The sequence below is a fragment of the Rhododendron vialii genome, chromosome 8a (assembly GCF_030253575.1).
Source record: "Rhododendron vialii isolate Sample 1 chromosome 8a, ASM3025357v1".
In the NCBI taxonomy this organism is placed as follows: domain Eukaryota; kingdom Viridiplantae; phylum Streptophyta; class Magnoliopsida; order Ericales; family Ericaceae; genus Rhododendron; species Rhododendron vialii.
Genome location: NC_080564.1, coordinates 2,401,516 through 2,428,295, shown reverse-complemented (window position 1 = coordinate 2,428,295; position 26,780 = coordinate 2,401,516). Strand labels below are relative to the sequence as shown.

Here is a 26,780-nt window from a genome sequence, read left to right as displayed (position 1 = left end):
CTTTTTGTGTGATCCATGTTATTTTAGTGGTTGAGAAATTAGATGGGCTACTTGAGTTCGAGTTTGTTTTCACTCGTTAAAACTCATTCGAGATCTGTTTGCTATACAAACTTGAATAGACAAGCTATTCTCGGCTCGTTCAACTTATGATATTTAAGAAATTGAAGTTACTCGTGATCAACTTGATATAAACTCGGTTGATGATGTTTCCAAATAACCATTCATTTGAACACATGTTCCTCCCCCCCCCCCCCCCCCTCACGAAGATCAGCACTCATTTTCCAATAACCAACATTAAGTCTTTTCAAACCATGTCCAAAAACATCCCATGTTTCCAATTATTACAAAGTGAAACACAACCTACACCACAAAATTAAGGGTTACAAAATACATGAGCTGTAGAAAAACAAGCAGCAAAAGACAAGTTCGACAGAGGATGCAAGCTAAGTGCACGCTGCTGAAATCAGGCGTTCCATTTTTGCGAAACGATCAGTTTAATCCCGCAAGAAATTGTGGTGATCATAAGCCCGAGTAAAGCAAGGAAGCTGAATCTCCTGCGCACAGAGAAGAAATTTTGTTGGAATCCGCAACAAATAAGTTATATACAACTGATTCTTGTTTGATTGTGTGAAATCAACTAATTAGGAGAATAAATGAAGCTTACCATGGGGATGAACCTTTTTTAAGGGAGATTAGAGAAATGATTTGTAGAAGGATTACATTGAAAAAGAAAAAAAGAAGGAACCGATGTTGATTAACTTTATTCATTTAATTTGTACTAATCTCCCTCTGTTTTTTTCCTTTATATTTTTTCCCCCTTTATATTTTTGTGGTATAATTTGCATAATCCGGGCACATTTCTTCTAATGTATGTAGGCCCCTCATTATTTTGTGAGAATCTCGTGTGTATCAGACAGTTCAGAAACATATTTGTGTCTGAATCTATGCAAAAAAAATTATGCATGAATTTTCTGAAAAAGTAATTCAATAAGATCCTATTATCTTGGTGTTGACGTTATAACATGGACCAGTTCCAATAACACACTTTTGCCCTAGGGGCTCGTCCAACAATAGGATCGTATACCGGTATGCTCTCATAGAATTGTGTATGCATTTGCATCGAAAAGCCGTGCACGAAAAAGTTTTACTACCTCGGTCCCAAAAAAATTACCCTAGCACACAAAACAAAAAGTCTAGAATAACGCATTTTTGACAAGATGAATCCAAATAAAAAATGTTTGATTTTTTCTTGACAACAATATACAAACGGAGTACTTAAGTAAGTATATACGAGGAAGATGGGGTTATGAATAGTTACCCAAGGCTAAGGCGATTTTGGGGATTGCCAGTGGCATATCCAGTGAAGTAGAAATAGCGGCCCATGGTATAAAGTAGTCCGAGCGAAGCGCAGATGAATGGATGCTTAATTCCACCCAAATTCATCAACATGAAGAAAATGGGCATCGTTTCTAGCGAGTTCTGGTGCCCTCTCTGTAATCGCCCACCAAAATCTCTTCCTTTTAGTTAGCAAGATTGAAAACAAAAAAAACAAAAAAAAACAAAGTAGCAAAGCAAGAAAATCGAACAGGCTAGAGAAGAGGCAAAAACCTGGACGCAGTTGAAGAGCTTGGCATCCTTGTTTTCTGATTCTGAGGCATAGAGCGTCGGATAGGAAACATTGTACCTTTAATAAAATTGACCAAATTAATGATTTGGTCAAATGGAGAATCAGACGACATCGGAATTGTTCCTTCTATAAGATTCTCTAGAATAGCATTTGTGCCAAAAATCCGTTTGATAACCAAGAGAGAACATCAAAAAGCATATTCTTCCTCGAAGAATGAGAGAATAGCCAACCAGGCGGATAGGCTCCGACTTACACCCCAAACTTCTTACAAAGACTACCGAGGTACAATACCTCACACAAAACTCACACCACCGACATCAAAAAAAAAAAAACACACTACACCCAAAAGGGTTAGGAAGACCTCCGAAGGGGAGAATTGAGAAACACCCACAAGCAGGACATTACAACAGAAAACTAGAAAGAAAAAAAAATTATAATTATGATTTGCTTATTTCTGGAAAAAAAAAAAAAATTATCGTCTAGACAACGTGGAGAATTGGGAATTAGAAATCGTTTCTATTTTAAAAAAAAATGGGAAGTCAAATTTGCAGGTTTGAAACCTTCTATTTTTTTTCCTTGCACAAACGCCATTTGTTCATATAACGAACCATGTCTAATTGAATCGATTTTTGGCACATATGTTCTTCTCGATGAGTTCAACAAAATTAACTATTTCGATCATTTTTTTTTTTTTTTTGGATTCGGGAGGAACCCCACAAAAACTTGAAATTAGTATGTTAAAAATGACGAATCAAGATAAAATAAGTTAAGACAATTGAAAGAATATGCTTACTTCTTGCGGGCTTTCTCGACTTGGAAAGCCATCCAGAAATTGAAGAAGCAGTAGAAGACGAGGGTAAGGACCACGTATCCGTATCCTTTCAACACCAAGTACTCTAATCCGCCCATTTTTTTCCTGTTCTGATCGAAGAAAACCCTCACCTTTTCCTCTCTCTCTCTCTCTCTCTCTCTCTCTCTCTCTCTCTCTCTCTCTCCTCAATTGTGATTGTATGTCATTATAATGTGCATGGCCGGAGCTGTGCTAGGTTTATATAGCATCTTCCTGTCTTTCTTTCCAAGGCAGGCAAGATTTTGACTTGGCTCTTCGCATCAAAATTGAGACTTGCACAGCAATTTAATACTATGACAATTTTTTTTTTGACCAAAGATAAATTGCATATAGACGAAAAATAATCTTACAAACACATTAATGCTATCCTAGCTTTAACATGGGCAGCTTTAACGTCCAGTCTAGAAACTTTAACAACTTTTACAACACTAAACTTAGAACACAAAGAACAGAAATCAGAAAGAACCATTTGAACATCATAAGGGGCACTCTGCCGATCTACAAGCCCTTGGACAAACACTGCACAATCTGTCTTGATGCAAATACTATGACAATTAGAGCCTAGAGGGGGAGCTATAGAGGGACCGATAGGACTAAAATTTATTATTTTTAATTGATATGATCAGGTAAACTTTGAGTATGTTCGATATCATTGGTTTCTTACAATATTCTAGTCAAAATTCAAGTTATTATCCCTCATCATATATGATTTTCTTAAATGCCCTCATGTATAAAAAAAAAAAAACAAAAAACAAGTACATTATTGATGTTCTAGTTACGCAAAGAAAACAGAGAGAACTTCATATATATACTACTAATTATTCTATTGAGTTTTTGAATCATCTCAGTGTATATTGTAATATACTAGAATAAGAAAATCTTGTTTAGGGAGCAGTTGTAAACAAGTGTCTATGAAGTTCAATCTCGGCCAATCAAAAATGTTTTGGATGGTATGGATTTAAAAAAAAAAAACTATTTGCATGAATAGTTTTTTTTAAATCCGAACCATTGATTGCCGAAACGGACGACTGAGACCGCTCAACTCCGTAAAGAGCTATTTTGCAACGGCTTCGTGAATAAGTTTCTCTCTACTAGTAGAATACATCGATCAGATGTATGTGGAGAACATTCTTCTAGACTAAAATTTATCTTCTTGCTGTACATTTCCAAATGACAACTGGGAATTTCATTACCAGGGACTTGAATCCTCTCCCAACTCCCGTCCTTTCATTCGTTAAACCTAATCTACTCTATCTTAGGGGACTTGGAGAGGGTGATGGGTACTTACGGGAATCGAACGCTGCCCATATGCATAGGAGTATAAAGGAGGCACTAACTGCACGTCACTTCACTTGCACTCAATTTATTGATTGGGGTCCGACCCCGTTCATTATATACTTCGCCTAAAATTTCAGCTTTTTCAAAAATTATATTGACAGGATATTGTTTGATATAATTCCGATATGATCAGAAAAAATATTACAACGATGGATCATAACTCATTTTTCAATGAACATGCGTTTTGTAAACATATCAAATGGAGTAATTTGATTCAATTAACATAAATTTTAACGCGACTAATGTTCATAAAATATTTAAAAATTAATACACGGTCTCCATCATCAAAGTAGATCCGTAAAGAACCAACGAATAAGTGGAGAGTCCAAAGATTGTTTGCGATACCCATAGGTGGACCCCGAAAAGTGATGTTTCGGGGAGAGATGGATCATCAATGAAAATGACCTCATGGTTCCACTGGAAATGTTTTACTGGCTAGTTAGAAACCGTATTTCGGGGAACTGTTTGAAAATTCCAGGAAAACTGAGTTCCAACTTTAGTTTTTTGGCCTTAAAGGTAATTTCGTCATCAAAGGTTATAATGGTAATAGGAACTTGATTTCTTTTGTTGGTGTGTTGAGATGGATTTGGTGCATGTGCAGCCAGAAGAAGCTCCCATCATGCTCTACCCAATTTCCGAAGGCAGCTACTACTGAAGTGTTTTGCGATAACCGTGGATACAGATTTTAAAATCTAGCTTTAAATTTTAGATTTTAGTAAAAGCAAATAAATATGTTTTTCATAGCTGTAAAATTATGACTAAGTTGCAGTTAAAGCTGGTACTATTTTCTTCAAAACGCTAAAAATCAGCATTTATAAAACTTAAAACCATCTTAACCGGAAATTTCATTCCTTTTTTAGGTTTTCTAAATCTATAGAATCCAAAAATTTATTATCTAGATTTTTTGGTAACAAAAATACTACTTGCACAATCGTTGTGTTGGTTGTGTGCGTAATTCTGACCATCCAGATATATTTTGATGGTCTAGATTTTATAAAAACTCTTCCAAGGAAAAGTTCAACTTTTATGGGAAAGAGTTTGAGCGAATCCTGACCATTTATTACAGCAATGGACGGCTAGAGATTGATTGTGTGTTGTGTTTTACACAACCGTTGTGTATGTAGCACTTTTGTTTTGGTAAACACTCCAAACTGATTTTGAAAAGCTAAATTCTCAAAATCAGCAGAAAAAAAAATCGTAAACACCCACTACTTCACTTGAAATTCGTATTAATTCTAAGCAAGGGCTTAAAAGGGGAGAAAAAAGAAGAAGCTTTATTTACTCTTTCGTATGAGATCTAAATGGAAGTATCGGTGGAATTGGACCCCGGATTAGTCGAGGCCTGGACACCTAAGAATTCTGGCCAAAGGACTTCTGGAACGTGGACAAGTATGTTCTGGATTCCTCTCCAACCCACATGCGTGTTTTCTCATTTTTAGGTTTTTAACTCAGGCGTTCGGGCCAGTTTACGCGTATCTCAATTAATCCTGGGACCGAATCCCAATTTTCTCAAGTAAAACACAGGTGTAAAAAACACAATCCACACCACAAAAGGTTCATGTATTATCCGTAGGTCAACTCCACATTAGAAAACAGAAATACAACATGGTAGCAAAATACAAATTTGACCGAGGATGCGAGCCAAATGCAAACTGCTTAAATCAGGCGTTTGCTTTTTACGCAATCAGTACTTCAATCCCGCAAGAAATTGTGGCGATCGTTAGCCCAAGTAATGCAAAAAGACTTAATTTCCTGCACACAGAGTAGGAATTTTGTTGTTAGAATCCACAACAAATCAGTTTACAGAGGAAAATTAGTTCTCAAAAAAAAAAGGTTTGCTCGAATGTATAAGAGGAGGATGGGGGCATGAATAGTTACCAGCGACTGTTACGGTTTTTGGGATTCCCGGTGGCGTATCCGGTGAAGTACAAATAGCGGCCCATGATGTAAACTAGTCCAAGCGAGGCGCAGATCAAGGGGTGCTTAATTCCACCCACAATCATCAGCATGAAGAACATAGGCATCAATTCCAGTGAGTTCTGGTGCCCTCTCTGCCATCACCCACCGGAATCATTCTTCGTTTCCGTTAACGATATCTTAAAAAATCCGAAGCAGCAAAGAAAGAAATCGAATAGGTAGAAAAAAGGCAAAAAACCTGGACACAGTTGAAGAGCTTGGCATCCTTGCTTTCAGATTCTGAGGCATACAGTGTCGGATAATGAACATTGTACCTTCAAAATCACAAAATTGAATTGATGCACAATAGAATACAGAGATTCTCAAAGAATTGGCGACTTGATCCATATTTTTATTTTGAGTTCGACGCAGCACGCACAACGGGGAGAATGAAAGAGTAGAACCAACGTTGAAATACCTTATAGAGCAACGAATGTCGAATGGGTTAATTAATCAAATGACTACAATCGATTGTCGAATCAAAACTGCTGGATATGATTTGGATTGAGAAAATTGCATACTTTTTGCGGGCTTTGAGGACTTGTTCGGCCATCCAGACGTTGAGGAAGCAGTAGAGGACGAGGGCAAGGATCACGTATCCGTATTCTCTAGGAATCAACTCCACTCCGGCCATCTTTTCCGATTCCGATAAACCGTTGACTCGTTTCAACTCAATTTTAGAGCCTGTAGTTCATCAACTCTTTGCAATTGTATGTCCATTTATTATATATATGAAATAATACATTCGTGCAATTATTACTCCCTCCGTCCCATTTTAAATGCTCCTTATGTAAAGTCGTGTCATTTTAACTTTCAAAAAAATCGCATTTTTCATAATCTTTTTTTGAAACTTTATTGCACTGTTTTAAAGTACTCATCGAGATCTTTTGAACTATACAAAACAAAATTAAAAAAAAATTAAAAGTATTTTAGTTTTTAAGGTCAAAATTCCTATAAGAAATATTTAAATTGGGACGGAGGAGTATAATATTGGGTTCTTCTTTCTTTCACCCCAAGACTGAATGCATGTATTTTATACTATATTTTATCAGGGAAAGCCATAAATATTTTGGGGTCCAGGCGTAAGCAGTGACGCTATACAATTTCATAATTAACATAAAGATATGCTACTGGGATGATTACAAGATTAAAATTCATCTTACTCTTTCCGTTTCTATATGAGAGTTCACTTTCATTTTTCTCAGTTATTTTTATTTTGTGTATATTTTTTAATTTATAATATTTTTGATGATTTTAAAAATTTTGTTTAATCAAATTAATTGAGATCTATCAAACAAGATTCACATTGAATATTTTTAGCAGTATCAATTGTAAGATATAAACAGTTTTTTGAAGTGTCCGAAATAGTAACATGGGCTCTCATTTGGAAACGGAGGGAGTACTTTATATTTTGATCATATATCAAGTTTGTGAAAACATGAAATACGAGAAAACCAAAAGATGCAATGCAATACCAAGACAAATTGAACAACTAAGAGGCTTTTGACCCAACGACATCAATAATGTATGTAGGCGCCGGGTACAAGAAGGTCAAGCTTTCAAAATGCTTATTTAACTATTCTAATAATACCGATTTTTGTTGATATATATAAAAAAAAGAGAAGACAAATTGTGGTTATGAGGCATTGTATGTACTTTCATGTGCAGAATTTCTACTCTCCCATCCCACGAAGGAGAGAAACTTATTTACGGAACTACTGCAAACAACCTATTTATGAGGCCGTGCAATCGCAGCCATCCGTTTAGGCGAGCAATGGTTTGGATTTAAAAAAAACTATTTGCTAAAAAAGTTTTAACTATTTGTATGAATAGTTTTTTTTTAAAAATCTGGATCATTCAAAATATTTTTGCGATTGAACGCCGTAAAATTTATTTACGGTCCAATTACGAATTGCTTCGCAACGAAGTTTTAGTCTGAACAAGAATAAGAATAAAGTACTTTTCGTGTTGATTTCTTGGACGCTCAAGGTACCGAGAGAAGGTGATGTCCGACCAATCGAGTGTCAACTCCTCATTCCTGTAAATTATAGCTGAACGGGAAAGAGTAGTTGAAAGGCTATATTGTAATGGACAGAACAAGCTACACCTTGGCTAAAAGTAAGAGCAAGCCCATAAGTGGCGGAGGTATATGGATACTTATATGGAAGTGGATTTGGTACTTATTGGGACTCAAACAACTTGAATTTCCACACGAACAATGAAAAACTAGAAATTTAAATAAGATGAAAGTACATAAATACCCTTTCAACTATCACTTTTTCTCGTAAACACTCCCTCACATTTAAAAGCGCCCATGGAGACTCCCTCAACGAGTGGTGCTATTTGCACCGACTGTTTCCGACCGACGGTATATCGACGGCCGCGCGCGGCCGTCTCCGGCCACCGGACGGCCGATCAGAGCCGTCCAAAAATTTTTTAAAAAAAAACCGAGGGGCCCTATACACATCGGATGCCGTTGATTCCTGCGCCGGGCCCCTCGGCTTTTTTTTTTTAAATTTTTTGACGGCTCAGATCGGCCGTCCGGTGGCCGGAGAAGGCTACGCGCGGCCGTCGGTACGATTTCCCTATATTTTTGGTCGGTACGTATAGGATTCTCCCTCCCTCAACTACTCCCGTTACTCAAGTGACACTCTTCCGTCTTAGAACCGTTTGCTAGAAGGTCACATGTCAGTAATTTGGGCTTGTTTTGGACAAAAATGCCCTCTCTCTGTTTCTTTGTCTCTGTTGACATGGCAAAATCAGTTCCGGTTCAAATAATCAGCTCTCTCTCTTCTTCTTTCCTCCAATCTCTGTTTCTCTCTCCAAAAAAATCAGCCAAGAAGAAGAAGCCCCTGTGGAAACGCCCAATGTTCTGGTTCCTTTGTTTCTTCCTCTGTTTTTTTCTTGTAATATTAAAGATTGGAGAAAATTTCAAAATAGCACCTGACCTTTCACACAAATCACACACAGACACCTGACCTTTTAAAATTATCAAAAAAACACCTGACCTATTTAAAAACCCATCAATTTTTCACCCGCCGTTAACTTTCCATCCAAAATAGATGGAAATGTTGAAAATTTGCATTTTGGCACGAATATTGGCAAAACAAGATTAAGGCTAATTTTAGCAAAACACAATATTATACTCATAAACAAGATTAAGGCTCAATTTAGCTTTAAAAGTCAATTAATAACTTAATTTGTGTATTTCTTTATTAAAAAAAATGCATTTGTTAGTTTTGAGTCAAAACGAATCAATAAGTCACAAAAATTACTTAACTCAGTCACTTTTCTACCCACCCATGACTATTCTATGTTTTTTGTTTTTGCCTTTTCCTTTGTTTAATACAGAGTAATCTTATTTGGCTACATAGTTATGGATATTTAATTACTAAATTAAGCTTGATTCCTTATTTAGGGTGGGTTTGGATTGAAAAGTTAAGTAATTTTTGTGACTTATTGATTCGTCTTAACCCAAAACTAACAATTGCGCTTTTTTTCTTTTGAATAAAAACAAAAATTAAGTTATTAATTGACTTTTAAAGCCAAATCTAGCCTTAATCTTGTTTATGAGTATAATATTGTGTTTTGCCAAAATGAGCCTTAATCTTGTTTTGCCAATATTCGTGCCAAAATGCACATTTTCAACATTTCCATCTGTTTTGGATGGGAAGTTAATGGCGGGTGGAAAATTGATGAGTTTTTAAATAGGTCAGGTGTTTTTTTGATAATTTTAAAAGGTCAGGTGCCTGTGTGCAATTTGTGTGAAAGGTCGGGTACTATTTTGAAATTTTCCCTAAAGATTGGGTTCAATCTCGACCCATTGGTCTCATTCTCGCCGAACCCATGTGCTTTTCTTCATCAAGAATCATCTTTTACGAATGGGTTTGTGTCAAACATTGAGAATAATGTTGGGTTTTTGAAGAAAGTTGGAGAAAATTAAGAACAGAGTGAGTTTTGGAAACAACCTAATGGATTGGGGTATAGGCCGTGTTTGGATTTCAGCAGGGAGTACAATAAATGGAGTAGGGAGAATGCAGAAGATAGGACTAGGTATTTGATGGTTGTGGTCACGGGTGGGATGAATCAACAAAGGAATCAGATTGTCGATGCCGTGGTCATTGCAAGAATTTTGGGGGCTGCTCTTGTTGTTCCTAATTTGCAAGTCAATGTTATTTGGGGCGATGAAAGGTTTGTGCCATTGATTTATTTCCTTTTCTGGTCCAAAATCTATTGTTCTGAAATCTATTATTGGTTATTAGTTTCTAGGACACCTATTTGGTTTCCACCGGTTAAAATTTGTTTTAAATTTGTAACTACTGTTTTACTGAGCAAAGCTAATCAATTTGTTGCCATTTTGTGTTAATCTTCAAAACACCCATTTATGTTGATGTTGAGACCGTTATTTGGTAGGGGCTGCCAGTGGCGGTGGTGGTGGTCGCCGATCACTTTCCTCCTCATCCTCCTCCTCCTCCTCCTCTCTCTCTCTCTCCGAACCAGAACTAGGGAGAGGTGGGGTAAATAATTTCAGGTTTTTTTTTGAAATGATCATGTAAGAGTATAATATAATAAGGGTATATTCGTCAATTTATCCATTCCGTTAATGGAGTTTGTCTTTATTTTGTTTCCAATAGTTGAGGGGGTCTCCATGAGCACTTTTAAATGTGAGGGGGTGTTTATGAGAAAAAAATGATAGTTGAGGGGGTGTTTAATTATGTACTTTCACCTTCAAATAATACTATTCCCTCCGTCCCTTATTTAGAGTCCAGTATTCCATTTGGAGCTGTCCCTTAATAAATGTCCATTTTGTAAAGTTAATGGGTAAAAGTTGGTACATTGTCTATTTTGTCCCTAAAAAATATATTTCATTTTGAAAAGTAAGTGACTAAAAGTGTAATGATGATGGATAAGTAGGAAAATTGGAGGAAAAAGTTAATGTGAAAGGTATAATAATGATATCTTTTTAATAAGTTGGAATTACGAAACAGGACACTTAAAAAGTGATGGAGAAAGTAAATGGTTTGGATTACATAAATAATATCTCAACGACTTTCATTTGTAATGAGATAGTTGAACCAAAAACCGAACCGAACCAATATACCCCAAAATCACACCGACTTGGACCGGTTTGGACCGATCAATCAAAACCGTCCATCTTAAACCAACCCCCCCCCCCCCCCCACAACCCCCAAAAAAAAAAAAAAAAATCTCAACCGTCTATTTCAATTTTAACGCCGGACCGAAAAAACCGAAAAGCCGACCGAACCGAACCATCCCGAATCGATTTCGGTCCATTGTTTTTTTTCGGTTGGAGTCAGTTCCCGGCTACATTACCCCGAACCGACCGAGTTTCATTCACCCCTAAAAGCACACCAAACACACACAGACACAAGTAATTTCCTACAATCTCTCGTGTATGTTGATTATCTGATGCAAGTTTCAAAGGTAGAGCACACAATGTATAGCCAAAATATCTAACAGCTATAACTCCTTCTGGTTGAGAGAGGACCCTGGCAGATGGTGTTGGAGGTTTTCAAAATAAAAGGTTGCGGGAGGTTATTCGTGAAAATGTGCGACACCTTTTCACATGGGGTATGACTTTACGTGAATAGTTATTACACCTATTAACTTAGGGTGTGACTATTAGAATGATGTGTGATTATTAGGAAGGGATGTGATACATGGAGGTGCCTCTAAGAGGCATGACTCTTCCTAATTAATTATTGGCATGAAAGGGTGCCTACTAAAAGGCATGATCCTTTCTCATAATTAATTGTCTTCAAAAGACATACCCTTTTTAATGTGTGTTTACAAAAGACACAACCTTTCACGTAAGGGTGCCTATAAGTCTATAAATAGGCCATTGGTTAATTCATTTGACACACCAAAAAAATATCCAGAAACTCTCCTGCTTCTCTGTCTCGTTGTTTTCTATACTGTTATTCCGTTATTCTGCAGAAACGGAATTAACAGTCCTTGGTTCAATTGATTCTCATAGGCTCGGTATTCTGTCTGTCCTTCGTTTGTGCGGACGCAGGCAGAAGATCATTGATCGGGCTTCGTTTTATCCTCAGAACAGATTCGCTGTAACCCGGTGCACACCAATTGGTGGGGGCGAATACTGTTTTCGGAAAGCGACGACGTAACGTGACTCGAAGCGGTTTCCATCAGTTTGTTCAAGTTTCAAAAGGCTCCAGATTTTGAAGGTTCCAATTTTTGCACCAACAGATGGCTGAGTAGAGAGCCACACAGCCCCATTGGTCTTCAACGTTAACTCATCCTCTAGTCAACACCCGTTACCCGTAGTTGGTCTATCTGGCGCCACATGGATGCCTAAGTGGCACAACTTGGCCACATGACAAAGGTGGACGTGTTTTTTTTTTTTTGAAAACGTCATGCATGAAGTACTTATGGAGGCCGTACGGGCACATGCAAGCTGAGCATGAAGTAGTTGGAGAACAAATAACTCTCTTTTAAAACACACAATACCATATAGTATATTGTTTTCTCTCCGACTATTCCAGTCCTCCTTAACCCCGTTGACACCATCGAGTTCCTTGTTTTGCAATTGGGGAAAAAACTGAAATAGTCCATGTAGTTAAGTGTTTGTGTCAATTTGGTCCCTATAGTTGTAATTTGCTCGATTTACACTCTGTACTTTCCATTTTGTTCCAATTTGGTCCAATTACTAACTTCCGTTAGTCCGCCTTTAGTCCTTTAAACAGAAAAATCATATGGCCCCCTTTTTTGGTGGTTAAAATAGACCCGTTCGGCTAATACGCCAACTGGCTTATTTTTTTATTCTTATTCAAATTTTTTTCGTATTTTTTAGTTTTTCGTCAATTTTTTGGGGGTTATTACATCATCATACTAGAGAAATCTAAAAAGTAAAAAATTATGATCGAAATTCAGTTTTTTTTAAATAAAGACGAAAAAATGGGCTTAGATTTATTTTTCAACATTCCTAATCAAGAATCAGTGCATGGGCCAAATGTAGGAAAATGAATGGAATGACATGGCCCTATTTTTTGTAACCACTTGGGCGGTTAAGTTAGGTTATTGTAATCTAGTTGAGTGGTTTGTTATGTCTATGTATTAGGTTATGACTTGCTAAATTTGGAACTGAGTTTATGTAATATTCTGACTTTTGTACATGGTTCTTTATCATATTCTGACTTTTGGATCTATATCATGTTGTGACTTTTAGACATGGTTCTATATGCATTTTTAGTACTATGCAGAAAAATAAGGCATCTTAGTATTTGTCCACAAGTTAAACAGGTAGACAATACCAGTGGTTAATTATGATACCTCATGGCTGATCATGAAAATGATGAATTTGAGGGCAATTTTTTGCAGAAAACTATAACCAAATTTCTTCTCAGATGCATCCTTATCAATGGAGAATGGAAGAATGAACTGTGTTTTGGTTTAGAGGTATGTTAGGGCAAGAGGGGAATGAGTAACCCTGTTCAACTAAATAAGCTAACTGGCTTATTTTTTTGTCTTTATTCAAATATTTTTCGTATTTATTAGTTTTTCGTCATTTTTTTTTGAGGATTATTACATCATCATGGCAAAAGGAATCTAAAAAATAAAAAATTATGATAGAAACCTAATTTTTTTGAATAAACACAAAAATAAGCCAATAAGTCAATTTTTTCGTCTTTATTCAAAAAAAATTGAATTTTGATCATAATTTTTTACTTTTTAGATTTCTCTCGTCATGACGATGCAATAACCCCCAAAAAACTAACAAATACGAATTTTTTTTGAATAAGAATAAAAAAAAAGAAGCCAGTTGGCTTATTTAGCGGAACGGGTCTGTTTTAACCCAAAAAAGGGGGCCATTGTTTAAAAAACTAACGGAAGTTAGTAATTGGACCAAATTGGAACAAAATGGGAAGTACAAAGTGTAAATCGAGTCAATTATAACTACATGGACCAAATTGACACAAACATTTAACTATAGGGACTATTTCAATTTTTTCCCCTTTGTAATTAGACTATTGTGAGTGTGTATAAAGTGTTTGTGTGTTTACGTGTGATGGTAGCACCATTGTTTGACAGAAGGTGGAAGTACGTAATTACCATTTAATTTTTGCTTTGTAAACAGGAAAGGCGAAAATTCTTGTTGGCGCGATTACCATTTAATTTTTGCAATAATTTAAGCTCTTATTCATTTTGTCAAACGAAAGTGATTTTCGCAGTCCCAAAAATTTGCTATCTGCACTCTAAAAGCAGAGTGCGAAAATCAATCCCGTAATTCATTTTTTGCACTTTACTTTTGGCGTGCATATGGTAAATTTTGGAGTTTGAAATATATATATATATTGAAAAAGTTGATAACAGTATCTACTATTTCGGGATGGGTAGTGATTTTCACACTCTCCTTTATTTTATAACCGCACTCCATTTTTTATTTTCTTGTGGTGTGAATTTACATTATTGTCATTCAAATTATAAAAATATATATATAAATAAAAGGTTAATTTTATAATTATTTATCACTAAAGAAAAAAAAAGCGTCGTTAATATAAAATGGCAGCGTGAAAATCAATTACGTGTGGGATTTCCCAAAAAAAAATCTCCCCAAAGATTTTGAGAGCTGTCAATGCTTTAAATGACCCAACGACAAAAGAAGTTATACCCCATTTTTTTCCCTGTCAAATTTGATCAAAAAAGAAATTTGATGAGCGCCACGGCCAACAACACAAACTTGCATAACGACGAACTGAAGTTGTTTTGATTGGTTCGGAGAAGAAAAGAAATGACTTCAATGGAGGAGGATGATGAGGCCGAAGTTTCCCCTCCAAAGGGTGCCCAAAGTTTGGTAGATTTGGTCTTCTCTTGGTCTATTCATGATGTTCTCAACAAAGACCTTTACAAGGACAAGGTTTTTGCCTTATTTTGCCCCTTCTCTCTCATCCCCCACACCCTAATATTTGTGGGTTTCATTTTTGTTACTTATGGAGTGTTTGATATTGTTGGGTAGACACAGAGATTGTGCTTCCAATCTCATAGTCAAGTTTTTTATTACTGTCTCAAACCCTAGTGTAAAACCCCTAAAAAAAAAAAAAAAAAAAAAAAAAAAAACACCTTGGGTAGAAGTAGTATAGAATGGGAGTGGGTCCTGATTAGGTTTCTGTCCTACTGCAAAATCACCACTGCTACTTCATTCATGAACTAAACCCATTATTAATTTAGTACTCTCACCTCAACTCAGTTTCCACAAAGAGAAACAGTTAGTAGAAATGGCGTTGGTCACATGTTTTGTTGATGGCATGGTAAAGGTAGTGCTAATGATGGGTTCTGTTTTACGTCAATGTTCTAAAAATCGCTAGGCGTTAATCGGGAGGAAGAGAGCGCCTAGGCCGACTAATCGGCGTGTAGAGATTATCTGGTTTATTGATTTCTTAAAATAATATCTCCCCACATCCTCGAAGTTCGAGTAAGAGTAGACATAGAAATTGTGCATCAAATCTCATAATCCCTCATGCCTCCCAAACAAACCATAGGGTAAGACCCCCAACTAAAACAAATGAACCTTGTTGGGTAGAACTCATTGAAAGCTGGCTTGGAAGTTCGAAAGGAGGATTCCCATGATCTTCTATTGATTAGAACTACAATAGAGTGGGAGTTGGCCCTGATCAGTTTTCTGTCCTGCTGCAAAATCACCACTACTACTTCCTTAATGAACAAAACCCATTAGTACTCTTACCTCTACTCACTTTCCACAGAGAAACCATCAGTAGGACTGGTGTTGGCCACATGTTATGTTGATGGCAATGATAAAGGTAGGGCTACTGATGGGTTTTGTTTTACATAGAGATTAGGGAGTGAGTTGAACATGGTGTAGTGATAGAATTGAGTTAATGGAGGTGGACCTAATGAATGGCAGGAAAATATGCATTTTCTTCTCATATCGTACACCAAAAGGCTTTTTTCCTTGATGGAAGTAAAACATCTAAGGCCGTTACAAATTTTTGTTACTTCTGTGATGAACATGAAGTGAACAGAGCAACTTGTTGAGAACTGAAGCGTGAATGGAATTTCTCTTTGTTGGGAAGGGCTCTAGAAATGAGAGCATTGAGGGGCTGATGGTAACTTGTTATGTAGTTTACCTGTAACAACTATCACCATGTCCATGTATAAGTAATTTATTCTATATTTACTTTGTTATTCGTAGAAACTACATAATGGAAATAAGTATTATGTTTCCGTCTATGACCACCAATTAGGGTTCACGTTACTTGAGATGAAGTTGGCCTATGATTGTTCAAACTCTAGCAGTGATATTAAGTTTGTCCTTTTACAGGTGCAGCAGATCCCTACAACATTCCCATCAACTTCTTGTTATTTGAAATCATTTATCTTCCCTCTCATTGAGGAAACACATGCAGACTTGTGTTCAGGCATGGAAAAATTGGCGGATGCATCGACCTATGAAATATCATCCGTGGAGAGGTCGAAAGAGTATCGTCCTCCCAAGGACCTTTTATATGATATTGTAATCGAAAGAACGACAAACACTAAGAATGCGGGAGATAAATGTGAACTGGAGACAGGAGACCTCTTTGCCCTCACTGATATAAGGCCAAGATGCATCGATGATTTGAGCAGGCCAAAAAGTGGCTATCTTATTGCTTTAGTTCAACAGGTAAAAGAAGAAAAGGATTTTTTAAAACTCCAAATCTTGACATCAATGCCCATGGTGCTTGATCAAGACATGCAAATGGATGAGAAGATAGGAACCTTTTTTGGTGTTTTTCTTGTGAATATGACAACACACATTCGGATATGGAGAGCACTGAACTTGGAACTGGGTTCAAGTAACTTGAGTATCATTGGGAAAGTGCTACAGCCTGATTCTTTTGTGAGTATTGGGGTTTATTTCTATCATGTTATTCTAGGTTTACAATATCCTCTGTTAAACTTTTAATACTGATATACAATATTTAGAGCAATTAAAAGTAGCTGTTGCCATTGGGTGCGCCTTTTTTGTTTGTTATTCGAAATAAATAATCTTATTTGCATTCATTTGCATGTTGTTATGCGATTAAATCTTACAGGTTAGGGACGGTTGTAGTCTTTGCTCGTTTGATAAATACGCAAAAGCAAGGACAAATTCCCACAATGTCCTTTACTCTTCTGGTCTGAATGACTCCCAAGAAGCAGCAGTCCTAAAGTGCATTGCAACAAGGGTATGCGTCCATGACAGTACAGTTAGGCTGATTTGGGGTCCACCTGGGACAGGGAAAACAAAGACAATTGGAGCGTTGTTATGTGTGCTTCGGCAGATGAAATGTAGGACACTTACTTGTGCCCCAACTAACCTTGCAGTTTTGGAAGTTACAAGGCGGCTGTTGAGAATGGTGATGGAGTCAGTTGATTGTGGGATTTATGGGTTAGGAGATGTAGTCTTATTTGGAAATAGGGAGCGAATGCAGATTGATGCTCATGACGACCTTTCTAATGTTTTTCTTGATAATCGTGCAAAAATTCTTGGTAAGTGCTTTGCTCCAAAATCTGGGTGGAGACATTATTTACGGCTGATAATATCTTTACTTGAAGATCCAGGACACCAGTACCATTTGTACTTAAATGATAAAAGGGAGAGAAACGATGAGAGTGATGATGATATGGAAGATGAGGAGATGCTGGAATTTGGTCGAGACAAAAAAGAACTATATGCTCAAAATTTCAGAATTGTGAAGAATAAGAAATCATGGATGAAGATTATTGCTCAAACCTTGAGAGACAATAAGGAAAGGAAGAAAGGGAATGAGGTGCTTGTGCAGAAGAACCGTTCACGTGATGGGAAAGCAAACAATGGAAATTATAGAATCGGAAACAAGAGAAGATTTAATTTCGGGGAATTCGTGAAGAAGGAATTCAAATATATACAAAAGGAAATGAAGTATTTCATTGTTAATTTGTGCATACACTTGCCAACTTGTTTTATTTCATTGGAAGTGGTAGAAAACATGTTTCAAGCTTTAGATTTTCTTGATCACCATGGAACTTTATTATGCAGTGCTTCTATGGTTTCTGATGAGGAAATCCTCAATATAACGGAAGATGGGAGAGGATATGTTAGTGGCTCATCTGAGCTAAGTGTGTCAAAAAGGAATTGTCTTCAAATGCTAAGATCTCTTCCTGAGGCATTCTTTCCCCCAGACGCCTTAAAATCATCAATCAGAGCATTTTGTTTGGATAATGCATGCCTGCTTTTCTGCACTGCTTCAAGTTCTGTTAGATTGCACATTCAAGGAAGAACACCAGTGGAGCTGTTGGTTGTTGATGAAGCGGCTCAGCTTAAAGAATGTGAATCAGCAATTCCTCTACAACTTCCTGGTCTACGCCATGCCATGCTTATAGGAGATGAGCAACAACTACCCGCTTTGGTTAAAAGCAAGGTTCTGAATCCTATTGTATTAGTTTCTCCATCTCTTTAAATCGTAGAAATACTTTTGTGTTGACTGTTGGATTTTTTCCTTCAATTAGATTTGTGAGGAGGCTGACTTTGGTAGAAGTTTATTTGAGAGGCTGGTATTATTGGGCCATAGGAAGCACCTTCTCAATGTCCAATATAGAATGCATCCGTCAATAAGCTTATTTCCGAATCAGGAATTCTATAAAAGACAGATTTTAGATGCTCAAAATGTCAAAGAGAAAAGCTATCACAGGAGTTTTCTACAGGGCAATTTGTATGGTTCTTATTCTTTTATTAACATAGCATTTGGAAGTGAAGACATGAATGATGGGCATAGCCTCAGAAATATGGTGGAGGTCGCGGCTGTCTGTGATATAATTTCAAGACTATTTAAAGGTATGTTCTTGTTGTATGCAAAAGATAACATCAAGTTTGGGTTTAAAAATGGGCAAAAAGAAGAGAAAACGTGAATAGGAAACCAGAATTTGAATTAAAAGAGTGGTAGGAGATTACAGTACGCATTTGTTATCTACCCCTATCTCTACATTAGAATTGAAGCAGCTTTCAGATCAATCTTTATTGGTTGACTGACTTCATTATTTTGTTGCAATGCTCGCAATACCAGTATCTTTGGTTTTGATTTGATTTTTGACTAAATATTTCTAAATGGAATCTTTCCCATTACAGAATCTGTTGCCTTAAAAAAGAGGATTGGCATTGGTGTGATAGCACCATACAAGGCTCAGGTTTCTGCAATTCAAGAAAAGCTTGGATCGACATATGGTTCAGATCCAAAAAGTGACTTCTCTGTGAGAGTTCGCACAGTTGATGGTTTTCAGGGTGGCGAGGAGGACGTGATAATAATATCCACAGTCAGAAGTAATGGAATTGGGTCAGTGGGTTTTCTTTCGAATAATCGAAGAGTCAATGTGGCTCTCACCAGAGCAAGGTATTTTCCCTTATCCGAAAAAGTAGTCAAGTATAACCATCGTTGAGTCTTTTTGGTGTAGTTTTCATGACATTTTGGGAAAAACACGAGGAGTGCTTCCTTTGTGTAGGTATTGCCTATGGATATTGGGCAATGGGACAACTTTAAAGAACAGTGGGTCTGTTTGGAAGAAAATAGTTGCTGATGCCAAGAATCGGGGTTTTTTTCACCATGCTGATGAGGACAGGAACCTGTCTGTAGCTATTATAGCTGCTTTGGTTGACGTGGACCAACTAGATATTCGACTCCATGTCGAGCCTCTACTATTCAGTGGAGCCAGGTGGAAGGTATGCTACTTTGCTATTACAATTACTAACTTTATGGTTGTGCAGTCTCTGAATCTTTTCATGGAGCATCATTTTTTGTGTGTTCAATGATTCCCCTTGATTATGTTTTATTGTTTTTTCAAGTGTTTGCTAAGATAGATTTTCTTCTTTAACTACACATAATGCGGTTTTCTGTTTGTCAAAAGCAGTCGAACTCTTGTTTATTATTTTTATATATTTTTTTTGAAGCTTAGTCATGTCCATCGTTTGTGCTGCTGTTATGTGCAAGTCTGGGATCCCTATTCCTTTATTACGTGACAAATTGCCTCGTAAAACCAATTAATGACTCTTAAAGCATCCAACTCAAAACCAATTGACAATGAATGGAGATGCTGCTCAGGCTCATATATTAGGTTTGGAGGTTATATTTAACCAATGGACAAGCTCTAACACTGACCTTTGTTATAATTTTTTATGTGGTCTCCTTTCTTTCCCTCTTGGCTAGTTTTCTCCTCCTCGGACAATGACAAATTTTGAGACTAGTGTAAGTTTGGTATGTTTGATCAGTATTGGAATAATGATGGTTAAAAGACTGCTGCGGCCTTTTAGTCCTTGCGAGCTTGTGATACGAAAAGGAGGTAGTGCAAGTTATCAGGCCGAAAAGGGTTTATTTAATATTGACGCAGACCAGGGGTTATATATGTGCCTATTCTAGAATCAAGAGGTTCATGTTAGGACATTGGAAAACGCTAAAAACAGCTCAGATTTAAAAAGTATGTAGTTACATGTGAAAGTGCATTGAAGTGCGCATGAGAAATCCCATTGTTTTGTCATTTCTTTACCTTATTCAGAGCCCAGTGGATGGTTAATAGCAGGATCGTTAGTCAAATATTATGGGCATGAGCTTTTATTTCCTTTTATGTAGTATGCTCCTGTCTGCTTAAATTGATGGCATATTCTATTTTTGTTCGCCTATTACTCTATTAGCCAAATAACACTTTGCTGAATTTGGGTTGCAGGTTTGTATTGATGATACATTTTGGAAATCAATGGAAAAGGTTAAGGACATTGAGATCCGCAAGGAGGCTCTTTCTCTGTTGACAAAGATTTCATGCGGTTGGCGTCGGCCCCACAAGGAAGCAAACCTCATTTCTCTGAGTGGGATATCTACTCGGTTCTTGGAGTATTACAAGGTCAACGAGCGGCTAAATCTTGTTTGGACAGTTGTTATCCATGAAGAGAAACACGATTATAAACAAGTTTTAGTGGTTTGGGATATATCAGCATTGTCTGATATTGCAGAGGTGGCAAAGAAGCTCGACAACTTTTTCCGGAGTTACCCATTAGACGTCATGAGCCTATGCAGATACAAACGTTTCGAGGGGTATGCATTATGTCTTTACTTGTTCTTTATGTAGATTTACTTGTTTAAATTCTGTTTTAAGCTAGTGTCTGTTATTTTAAACTAAAAAATAGTGAGTCTTGTTCAACAGAGAGCTTTGGGAAACCTTTTTTGTGCTTGTTAGTAAGTCTGTGCGAGTCTTAATTATGTATATGCAATTTTTTCTTCATTTTGTGATAAATCCTTATCAGACATACTAGTAATTCCCCTTGTTACTGTGTTGCACCTCCATTAAGTATCCTTGCATATTTTCAAACTTTAAATTTGCATATTGTAGTAGTGTATTGAAAGTGACCGTTGGTGTTAAGACTAACCCAATCAACTAAGGTGGTCTGTGCATGCTTAGGCATGAAGGGTATGGGGAAAGTAAAAATGGGAAAAATGGACTGTTTCATGTTTGAGCGGAGAAAAAGTCGAAAAGAACATGTATGTATCGAGTTATTGCATGAAGAAATAAGAGGGTAACCGCTGCTTGTTATCATTTGTTACAGGAATTTCATTTTTCCGGTAGAGGTACAGAAATCAGATTATATGCAGCTCTTGTCAATTCAATTTGCTGGACTCAGTTTACAGGATGACTTCTGAGGATTAGCTACTAGTTCAATATAAGAAGATTGTACATATTCGGAAGCATCATACGGTACATTTCTTGGGCTTTAGAATTTCCTCTTTTGTTCACCTACGCTTGCGGCATATTTACTGGGACAGTTCCTAGATGGGCATGTTGGGCCTATCTATCAAAACAACTGATATAGAGTGTGTCCTATCTTGGTGATTCCTCCTAAAACTGTACAGTATTGAGTGAGGGGTAAATATTTTTGTGGTCTGTACCACTATGACTTTTCTATTCCAACTCTGAGAAACCATTTCTTGAAAGCATCTCTCTCTCACAAATCTTTGTTGGGTCATTTATAAAGGGTGATGCTTCAAATTGCTCCTTTTGTTTCTTCTTTGTACAAGGTTACAAAAAATACGCTTCCACAAAGGTAAGGCACTCAAGGAAAACCAAATTACAAAATTAATTAGACGGGTATTTTATTAACTTTGTCTGACCAAGGGGAAAAAAAATGAGTGTATTTCCAGAAAAAAGTGGAGCGTGAAAATCATCAGTCTCGGCAAGTTCTTACATCCATAAGTTTGTTATTTGCACTAGAGATCTTACACCCTTCCTTTTGGACTTCTAAATGCAGGTGTCAAGCTTTTGTTACTGAAACTCATGAATGGATGTATAGTTTCAGATTTTTTGCCATCCCCTTGTCCAACTTTTACAATAGAGTGGATATATTGTAGTTATTTACTAGAAATGAAGGGTGCATTCTGGAGTGCAATTTTGTTCACTCTCCTTAAAAGAGGGTGAACATTACCCTCCCTCTTACTGGTTGAAATGGTGTAGGTCTCGTCCCTGCAATACACTTTTTGGTAAGTATGACATCACTTTGTAGTGGGATCCACAACATTTCAACCAATAGAAATGAGGGTAATGTTCACCCTCTTAAGTGAACGGTGAACAAAATTCAACTCTGCATTTTGTTTTTTGTATAGATGGAGATTGAAATGAGAGTCACCTTCTTCCATAAGATGTAAAAAATGGGATTCAAGTACTCTCCAACATGTAATGTTGAAATCTTTAGGTTCATATTGATAATGCATGGATGCTGAGACATTTGCAATTCCAGGCGCCATTTGCGTGGTGTACCTTATCACTTCCCAATTCCCTTATTATTATTATTATTATTATTATTATTATTTGTCAACATTGTATATATCAGCGGGGGTGTTAGAAGTTAGTATTACCTCAAAGGGTTGATCTTCTATTCATAGGAATCGAACTTGCGACCTCTCACTCCCAAAGGGGACTACACAACCAACTGGTTCATACTGCCAACTTTGGTTGGTATGTTGGGGTGCAATGAATAGAAAATTATTGGGGGCTCTTGAAGCACTTCACGAATTGCTCAAACATCCTTACCCCACCACTTGTTAACTTGGGGTTCAGGATTATCCACATGAATGTGTGGCGGAGAAGGGTTGTGCCCTGGGACTTTTGAATGATTGCTCGAGCATAAGTGACAATCTTTTTATAGTGTGTATTTACGGTAAATTTTAATAGTAGATTTTTAGATGGATTTCCTGTGTTTGATAAGTGAGTTATGGCTTGGGATAGGATTATCAATCCCGTGCGCCCTCTAATTCTTTGTTTGATTGCACAAAATAGGGTGGGACTATTAGTAACAAGGGATTAGTAATACCCCTTTTTTGTGGGATTGGTAAATACCATCTGGGACCATGCATTACTAATCCCATCCCAAGCCATCTCACATGCAATTACCTCAATGCTCATGATATCTTCAATAAATTGTGAGAGTATCCTTGTTCATACAGTACTTGTGATTTGACGATTTTGTGGGAGGCGATACCCACTAGTGCACCACTGAAGCAGTGAAGCATGTGCCGAGTTTGGGTGGATTGACTGAAGTACCATTTGTCTTTGTTTGTCATCACCTTTTGTCCAATATATAAAAAATTTAGGCAATTCTATTCGACCATTTAATTTAATTATTTTTGTAGGAAACAAAAATAATTTAAAAATTATGCATTGGGTTAATGATTTTTAGATTTTATTCTTTTTTTGTTTGTCCATGTTTTATTCAAGATGGAGCATTTTTATTACCCTAGGGCATTTTTTTATAACCCTTATTTGTACAAGGGTAAAAACGGAAATGAATACTTTCAATCCAATCCTATCCAATGAAAAACAAACATGTAAATAACAATCTTCTTTTCTAATCCCGTGCAAAACAAACATGAAGAAAGGATTGACCTTTTCACTAGAAATCTCATCTCATTAGTAATCTCAATCTCAATTCCATGTCATTATCAATTCCACTACTTCTATCTCACTTATCAAACGACGCCTAAGTGTATAGATTCTATTTGAATGCGTGATGGGGAAAGGTGGTGCTCTCAGACCACTGACTAATTGCTCCAGATGTGTGTGCGAAATTTCAATTGTAGATTTTGAGATTTTAATTTTTAAAATGATTGCCACTGTTTGTTTTGTTTTTTGATCGGCGATTGCTAATGTTTGTCGAAACCTTTTTATTAGTACTATTGAATTAGATTTTGGAGTTCCAGGAATTCTAGAAGCTAAGTACTGCCTATAATTTGATGTCAGGGAGAAACTAGTTTTAGAGTGTCAGTCGAACATGTCAATTCCCCCCTGACACCACACCCCCACCCCCCCCCCCCCCGGCCCCACCTTCCTTTCCCAAATAACAACGGAGATTACTAATCGCCCCCCTCCTGACACGGCTTCCCTTTTCCCCTTTTACCCCTACCCCTTTCTCTCTCTCTCACTGCACCCCCTCTCTCTCTTTCTCTCTTTTTTTTGTAAAATTTTAAATACTAATAAATTTTTTTCAAGTATTTTTTTAATAAATTATATATTTTTGAAATTTACTCAACGAAACCTATCAAACGAGCCTAATATTGATAGTGTAATAATGTAAAACGGAAAAATTATATTTTTGTGGTAGTTTAATATTAAGGGGACGTTCGGCTAAATAAGCCACTTGGCTTATTTTTTTGTATTTATTCAAATTTTTTTTGCATTTGTTAGTTTTTAGTCAATTTTTTGAAAATTATTGCTTCGTCATGATAAGAGGAATCTAAAAAGTAAAAAATTACGATCCAAACCTAATTTTTTTGAATAAAGACAAAAATAAGCCAATAAGCTAATTTTTTCGTCTTTATTTAAAAAAAATGGATTTCGATTGTAATTTTTTACTTTTTAGATTCCTCTTATTATGAAAAAGCAATAATCTTCAAAAAATTGACCAAAAACTAACAAATGCGAAAAAAATTTGAATAAAGACATTAAAATAAAATAAAAAATTTGCTTCCAACCATCGGCACCAGAGGATCATTGGATGGATTTTATAACGTTGGGACTTGTCCGTATCAAGGTACAACGTTGTACTACATGCATTCAATATGATTGGCTTCGAGTTATCTCACTCACTTGCCGTTGAGCTCCCATCCAGTTCCATTCGCAACGCGCAAACATATAGCTATTGGCCATGTTAATGGAAATCACTTCGTGCAAATTTTCCTATACCATCATTATCCTCCTGTACCACCCATTTTCATATGGTGGAGGCGAAATGTATCAAATGAAGCACACAGATGGACTCATCCTTATGAAGCACGCCTCCAATTGTGGTATGAAGTAATGGGGATAGAACCGCCGGGACGGAAAAAAAAACAAAGGACAAAAAATAAAAATAAAGAGATATTATACTGGGCCCAAAAAAATCATTTAATTTAAACACATTATTTCATATTCAATATTTGACTTGTTTGATAGGTTTCGTTGAGTAGATTTCAAAAATATATAATTTATTTTAAAAAAATATGTGATTTAAACATCTTTAGACAATTTATATATTAAAAAATATAGTTAAAAAATTAAGTATTTTAAATTTTAATCCTTTTGAACCGGTGGAAAGATTTTAATTTTCTGATCATTTTATCCTAAATGGTCATAATTAAATTTTGACTCTACGATCTCGTTGATTAACCCTAAGAGATATTTGATTCAAACGGATTGAAATTAGGACACTCAATTTTTCAACCTCTTTAGATAGTCTAAACTACCAAAAAATATAATTTTTCCGTTTTACATTATTTCACCATCAATATTAGGCTCGTTTGATAGATTTCGTTGAGTAAATTTTAAAAATATAAAATTTATTTTAAAAAAATACGTGAAAAAAAAGTTATTAACATTTAAAATTTTATAACAAAAAATAAAATAAAAGAGAGAGACAGCGGAGAGGGAGAGAAAGAAAGCACATGGAGAGTCGGGGTAAAACGGGAAATTGAAGAGGGCCCGTGTCAGGGGGGCCTGACACGGGGGGTGCAGGTAACAGCCCTCATAACAACCCCCCCCCCCCCCCCCCCCCCCTCGCTCTCTCTCTCTCCCTTTTCTTTCTTTTTTTACCGTTTGTTTTGTTCTTTTCTTTTTTTCCTTTTATTTCCAATTTGGTTTTTTTTTTTCATTTTATTTCCTTTTCTTTCTTTTCAGTTTGAATTTTTCTCTCTCTTTAATAATGGGTTCAAATCTAATTCTAGACTTTGTAAAGTAATTGAGAGAAAAAAAAATGTTTCAATTGATTATATTTATCCGACTGTTTTATTTTTATTTTTTTGTCCTTTATAGATTAAAAAATATAGTTACAAAAATAAGTGTTTCAATTTTCAATCCGTTTGAACCAATGCAAAGATATTATTTTTCTGATCATTTCATCCTAAATGGTAGTAATAAATTTTTGGCTCCAAGGCCTTTCAATGAACACCCTAAGAGAGTCCTTAAACTAAATAATGAGTCTTAGGGTGCTCGTTGAAAGGCCGTAAAGCAAAAAATTAATCAAGATTACAATTAGTGTTCGGGAACTAATTACGAAATGTATTTTGCAAACGACATACTAATCCAGAATACAAATGTTATATTTAGGATTACTTTTTTTTAACTATAGTACAATTTAATAAATTTGTTAACCATTATTTAACATAGATCCTCTTAACTGATTCAGTAGTATGTTGATTCAAATCACGTTTCTACTCCATATGATTGCAAATGGCTGGTTTCTATTTTTTTTAAAACTAAAACGGAAACGTTTTAGGAGCTTCGCAGGGGCTACTGTGCCAATGGGGACAGCAGAGCCCTCGGGACCCCCTACTTTTTAAATTTTAATTTATTTAATTACTTATATCTTATTTATTTAATTTCTATAAATACACCATTTGTATATTTAAAAATATAATTCAAGAATTAAGTGCTTTAATTTTCAATTCAGTTAAATCAGAGCAAAGATCGTTTTTTATTATTATTTTATTTTAAATGGTTATAATGAAT

At 36.2% G+C, this 26,780-nt stretch overlaps 3 protein-coding genes across 4 annotated transcripts; 1 reads left to right on the top strand and 2 right to left on the bottom strand.

The window, feature by feature from the left end:
* Positions 1 to 277: 277 nt before the first annotated feature.
* On the bottom strand, positions 278 to 3,015 carry LOC131299026 (uncharacterized). Its single transcript, XM_058324562.1, has 4 exons — positions 2,421 to 3,015; positions 1,609 to 1,684; positions 1,319 to 1,491; positions 278 to 554 (listed from the first exon to the last, which is right to left on the bottom strand). The coding sequence occupies exons 1-4, from the start codon at positions 2,534 to 2,536 to the stop codon at positions 464 to 466; spliced, it is 456 nt and encodes a 151-aa protein (XP_058180545.1). The 5' UTR covers positions 2,537 to 3,015; the 3' UTR covers positions 278 to 463.
* A 2,329-nt stretch (positions 3,016 to 5,344) lies between these two features.
* LOC131336413 (uncharacterized) lies at positions 5,345 to 6,602 on the bottom strand. The gene is made up of 4 exons (XM_058372244.1): positions 6,293 to 6,602; positions 5,971 to 6,046; positions 5,694 to 5,866; positions 5,345 to 5,567 (listed from the first exon to the last, which is right to left on the bottom strand). Exons 1-4 carry the CDS (start codon positions 6,403 to 6,405, stop codon positions 5,492 to 5,494), a joined length of 438 nt encoding a protein of 145 aa, XP_058228227.1. The 5' UTR covers positions 6,406 to 6,602; the 3' UTR covers positions 5,345 to 5,491.
* Positions 6,603 to 14,341: 7,739 nt separating this feature from the next.
* On the top strand, positions 14,342 to 22,568 carry LOC131336460 (uncharacterized). Of its 2 annotated transcripts, XR_009202831.1 has the most exons (9): positions 14,343 to 14,667; positions 16,090 to 16,647; positions 16,844 to 18,190; positions 18,279 to 18,603; positions 18,895 to 19,156; positions 19,266 to 19,482; positions 20,481 to 20,845; positions 21,355 to 21,503; positions 22,054 to 22,568. XR_009202831.1 is itself a non-coding variant. In XM_058372317.1 (8 exons), the coding sequence occupies exons 1-8, from the start codon at positions 14,542 to 14,544 to the stop codon at positions 21,446 to 21,448; spliced, it is 3,294 nt and encodes a 1,097-aa protein (XP_058228300.1). In that variant the 5' UTR covers positions 14,342 to 14,541; the 3' UTR covers positions 21,449 to 22,112. The 2 variants fall into 2 exon arrangements, 1 of the variants encoding a protein (XP_058228300.1); XM_058372317.1 differs by having other exon boundaries at positions 14,342 to 14,667; positions 21,355 to 22,112.
* The last annotated feature ends 4,212 nt before the right edge of the window (positions 22,569 to 26,780 follow it).

Excerpts from the sequence above, each read along its gene's own strand:
- LOC131299026 (XM_058324562.1), bottom strand. The coding sequence starts at position 2,536 with ATGGGCGGATTAGAGTACTTGGTGTTGAAAGGATACGGATACGTGGTC. Across the intron at positions 1,685-2,420 it reads GTCGAGAAAGCCCGCAAGAA|GTACAATGTTTCCTATCCGA; the intron begins GTAAGCATATTC and ends ATTTTATTAAAG. Across the intron at positions 555-1,318 it reads CAAAATCGCCTTAGCCTTGG|GAGATTCAGCTTCCTTGCTT; the intron begins GTAACTATTCAT and ends CTCTGTGCGCAG.
- LOC131336413 (XM_058372244.1), bottom strand. The coding sequence starts at position 6,405 with ATGGCCGGAGTGGAGTTGATTCCTAGAGAATACGGATACGTGATCCTT. Across the intron at positions 6,047-6,292 it reads GTCCTCAAAGCCCGCAAAAA|GTACAATGTTCATTATCCGA; the intron begins GTATGCAATTTT and ends GTGATTTTGAAG. Across the intron at positions 5,867-5,970 it reads AGCTCTTCAACTGTGTCCAG|AGAGGGCACCAGAACTCACT; the intron begins GTTTTTTGCCTT and ends GGGTGATGGCAG.
- LOC131336460 (XM_058372317.1), top strand. The coding sequence starts at position 14,542 with ATGACTTCAATGGAGGAGGATGATGAGGCCGAAGTTTCCCCTCCAAAG. Across the intron at positions 14,668-16,089 it reads AAGACCTTTACAAGGACAAG|GTGCAGCAGATCCCTACAAC; the intron begins GTTTTTGCCTTA and ends GTCCTTTTACAG. Across the intron at positions 18,191-18,278 it reads CCGCTTTGGTTAAAAGCAAG|ATTTGTGAGGAGGCTGACTT; the intron begins GTTCTGAATCCT and ends TCCTTCAATTAG.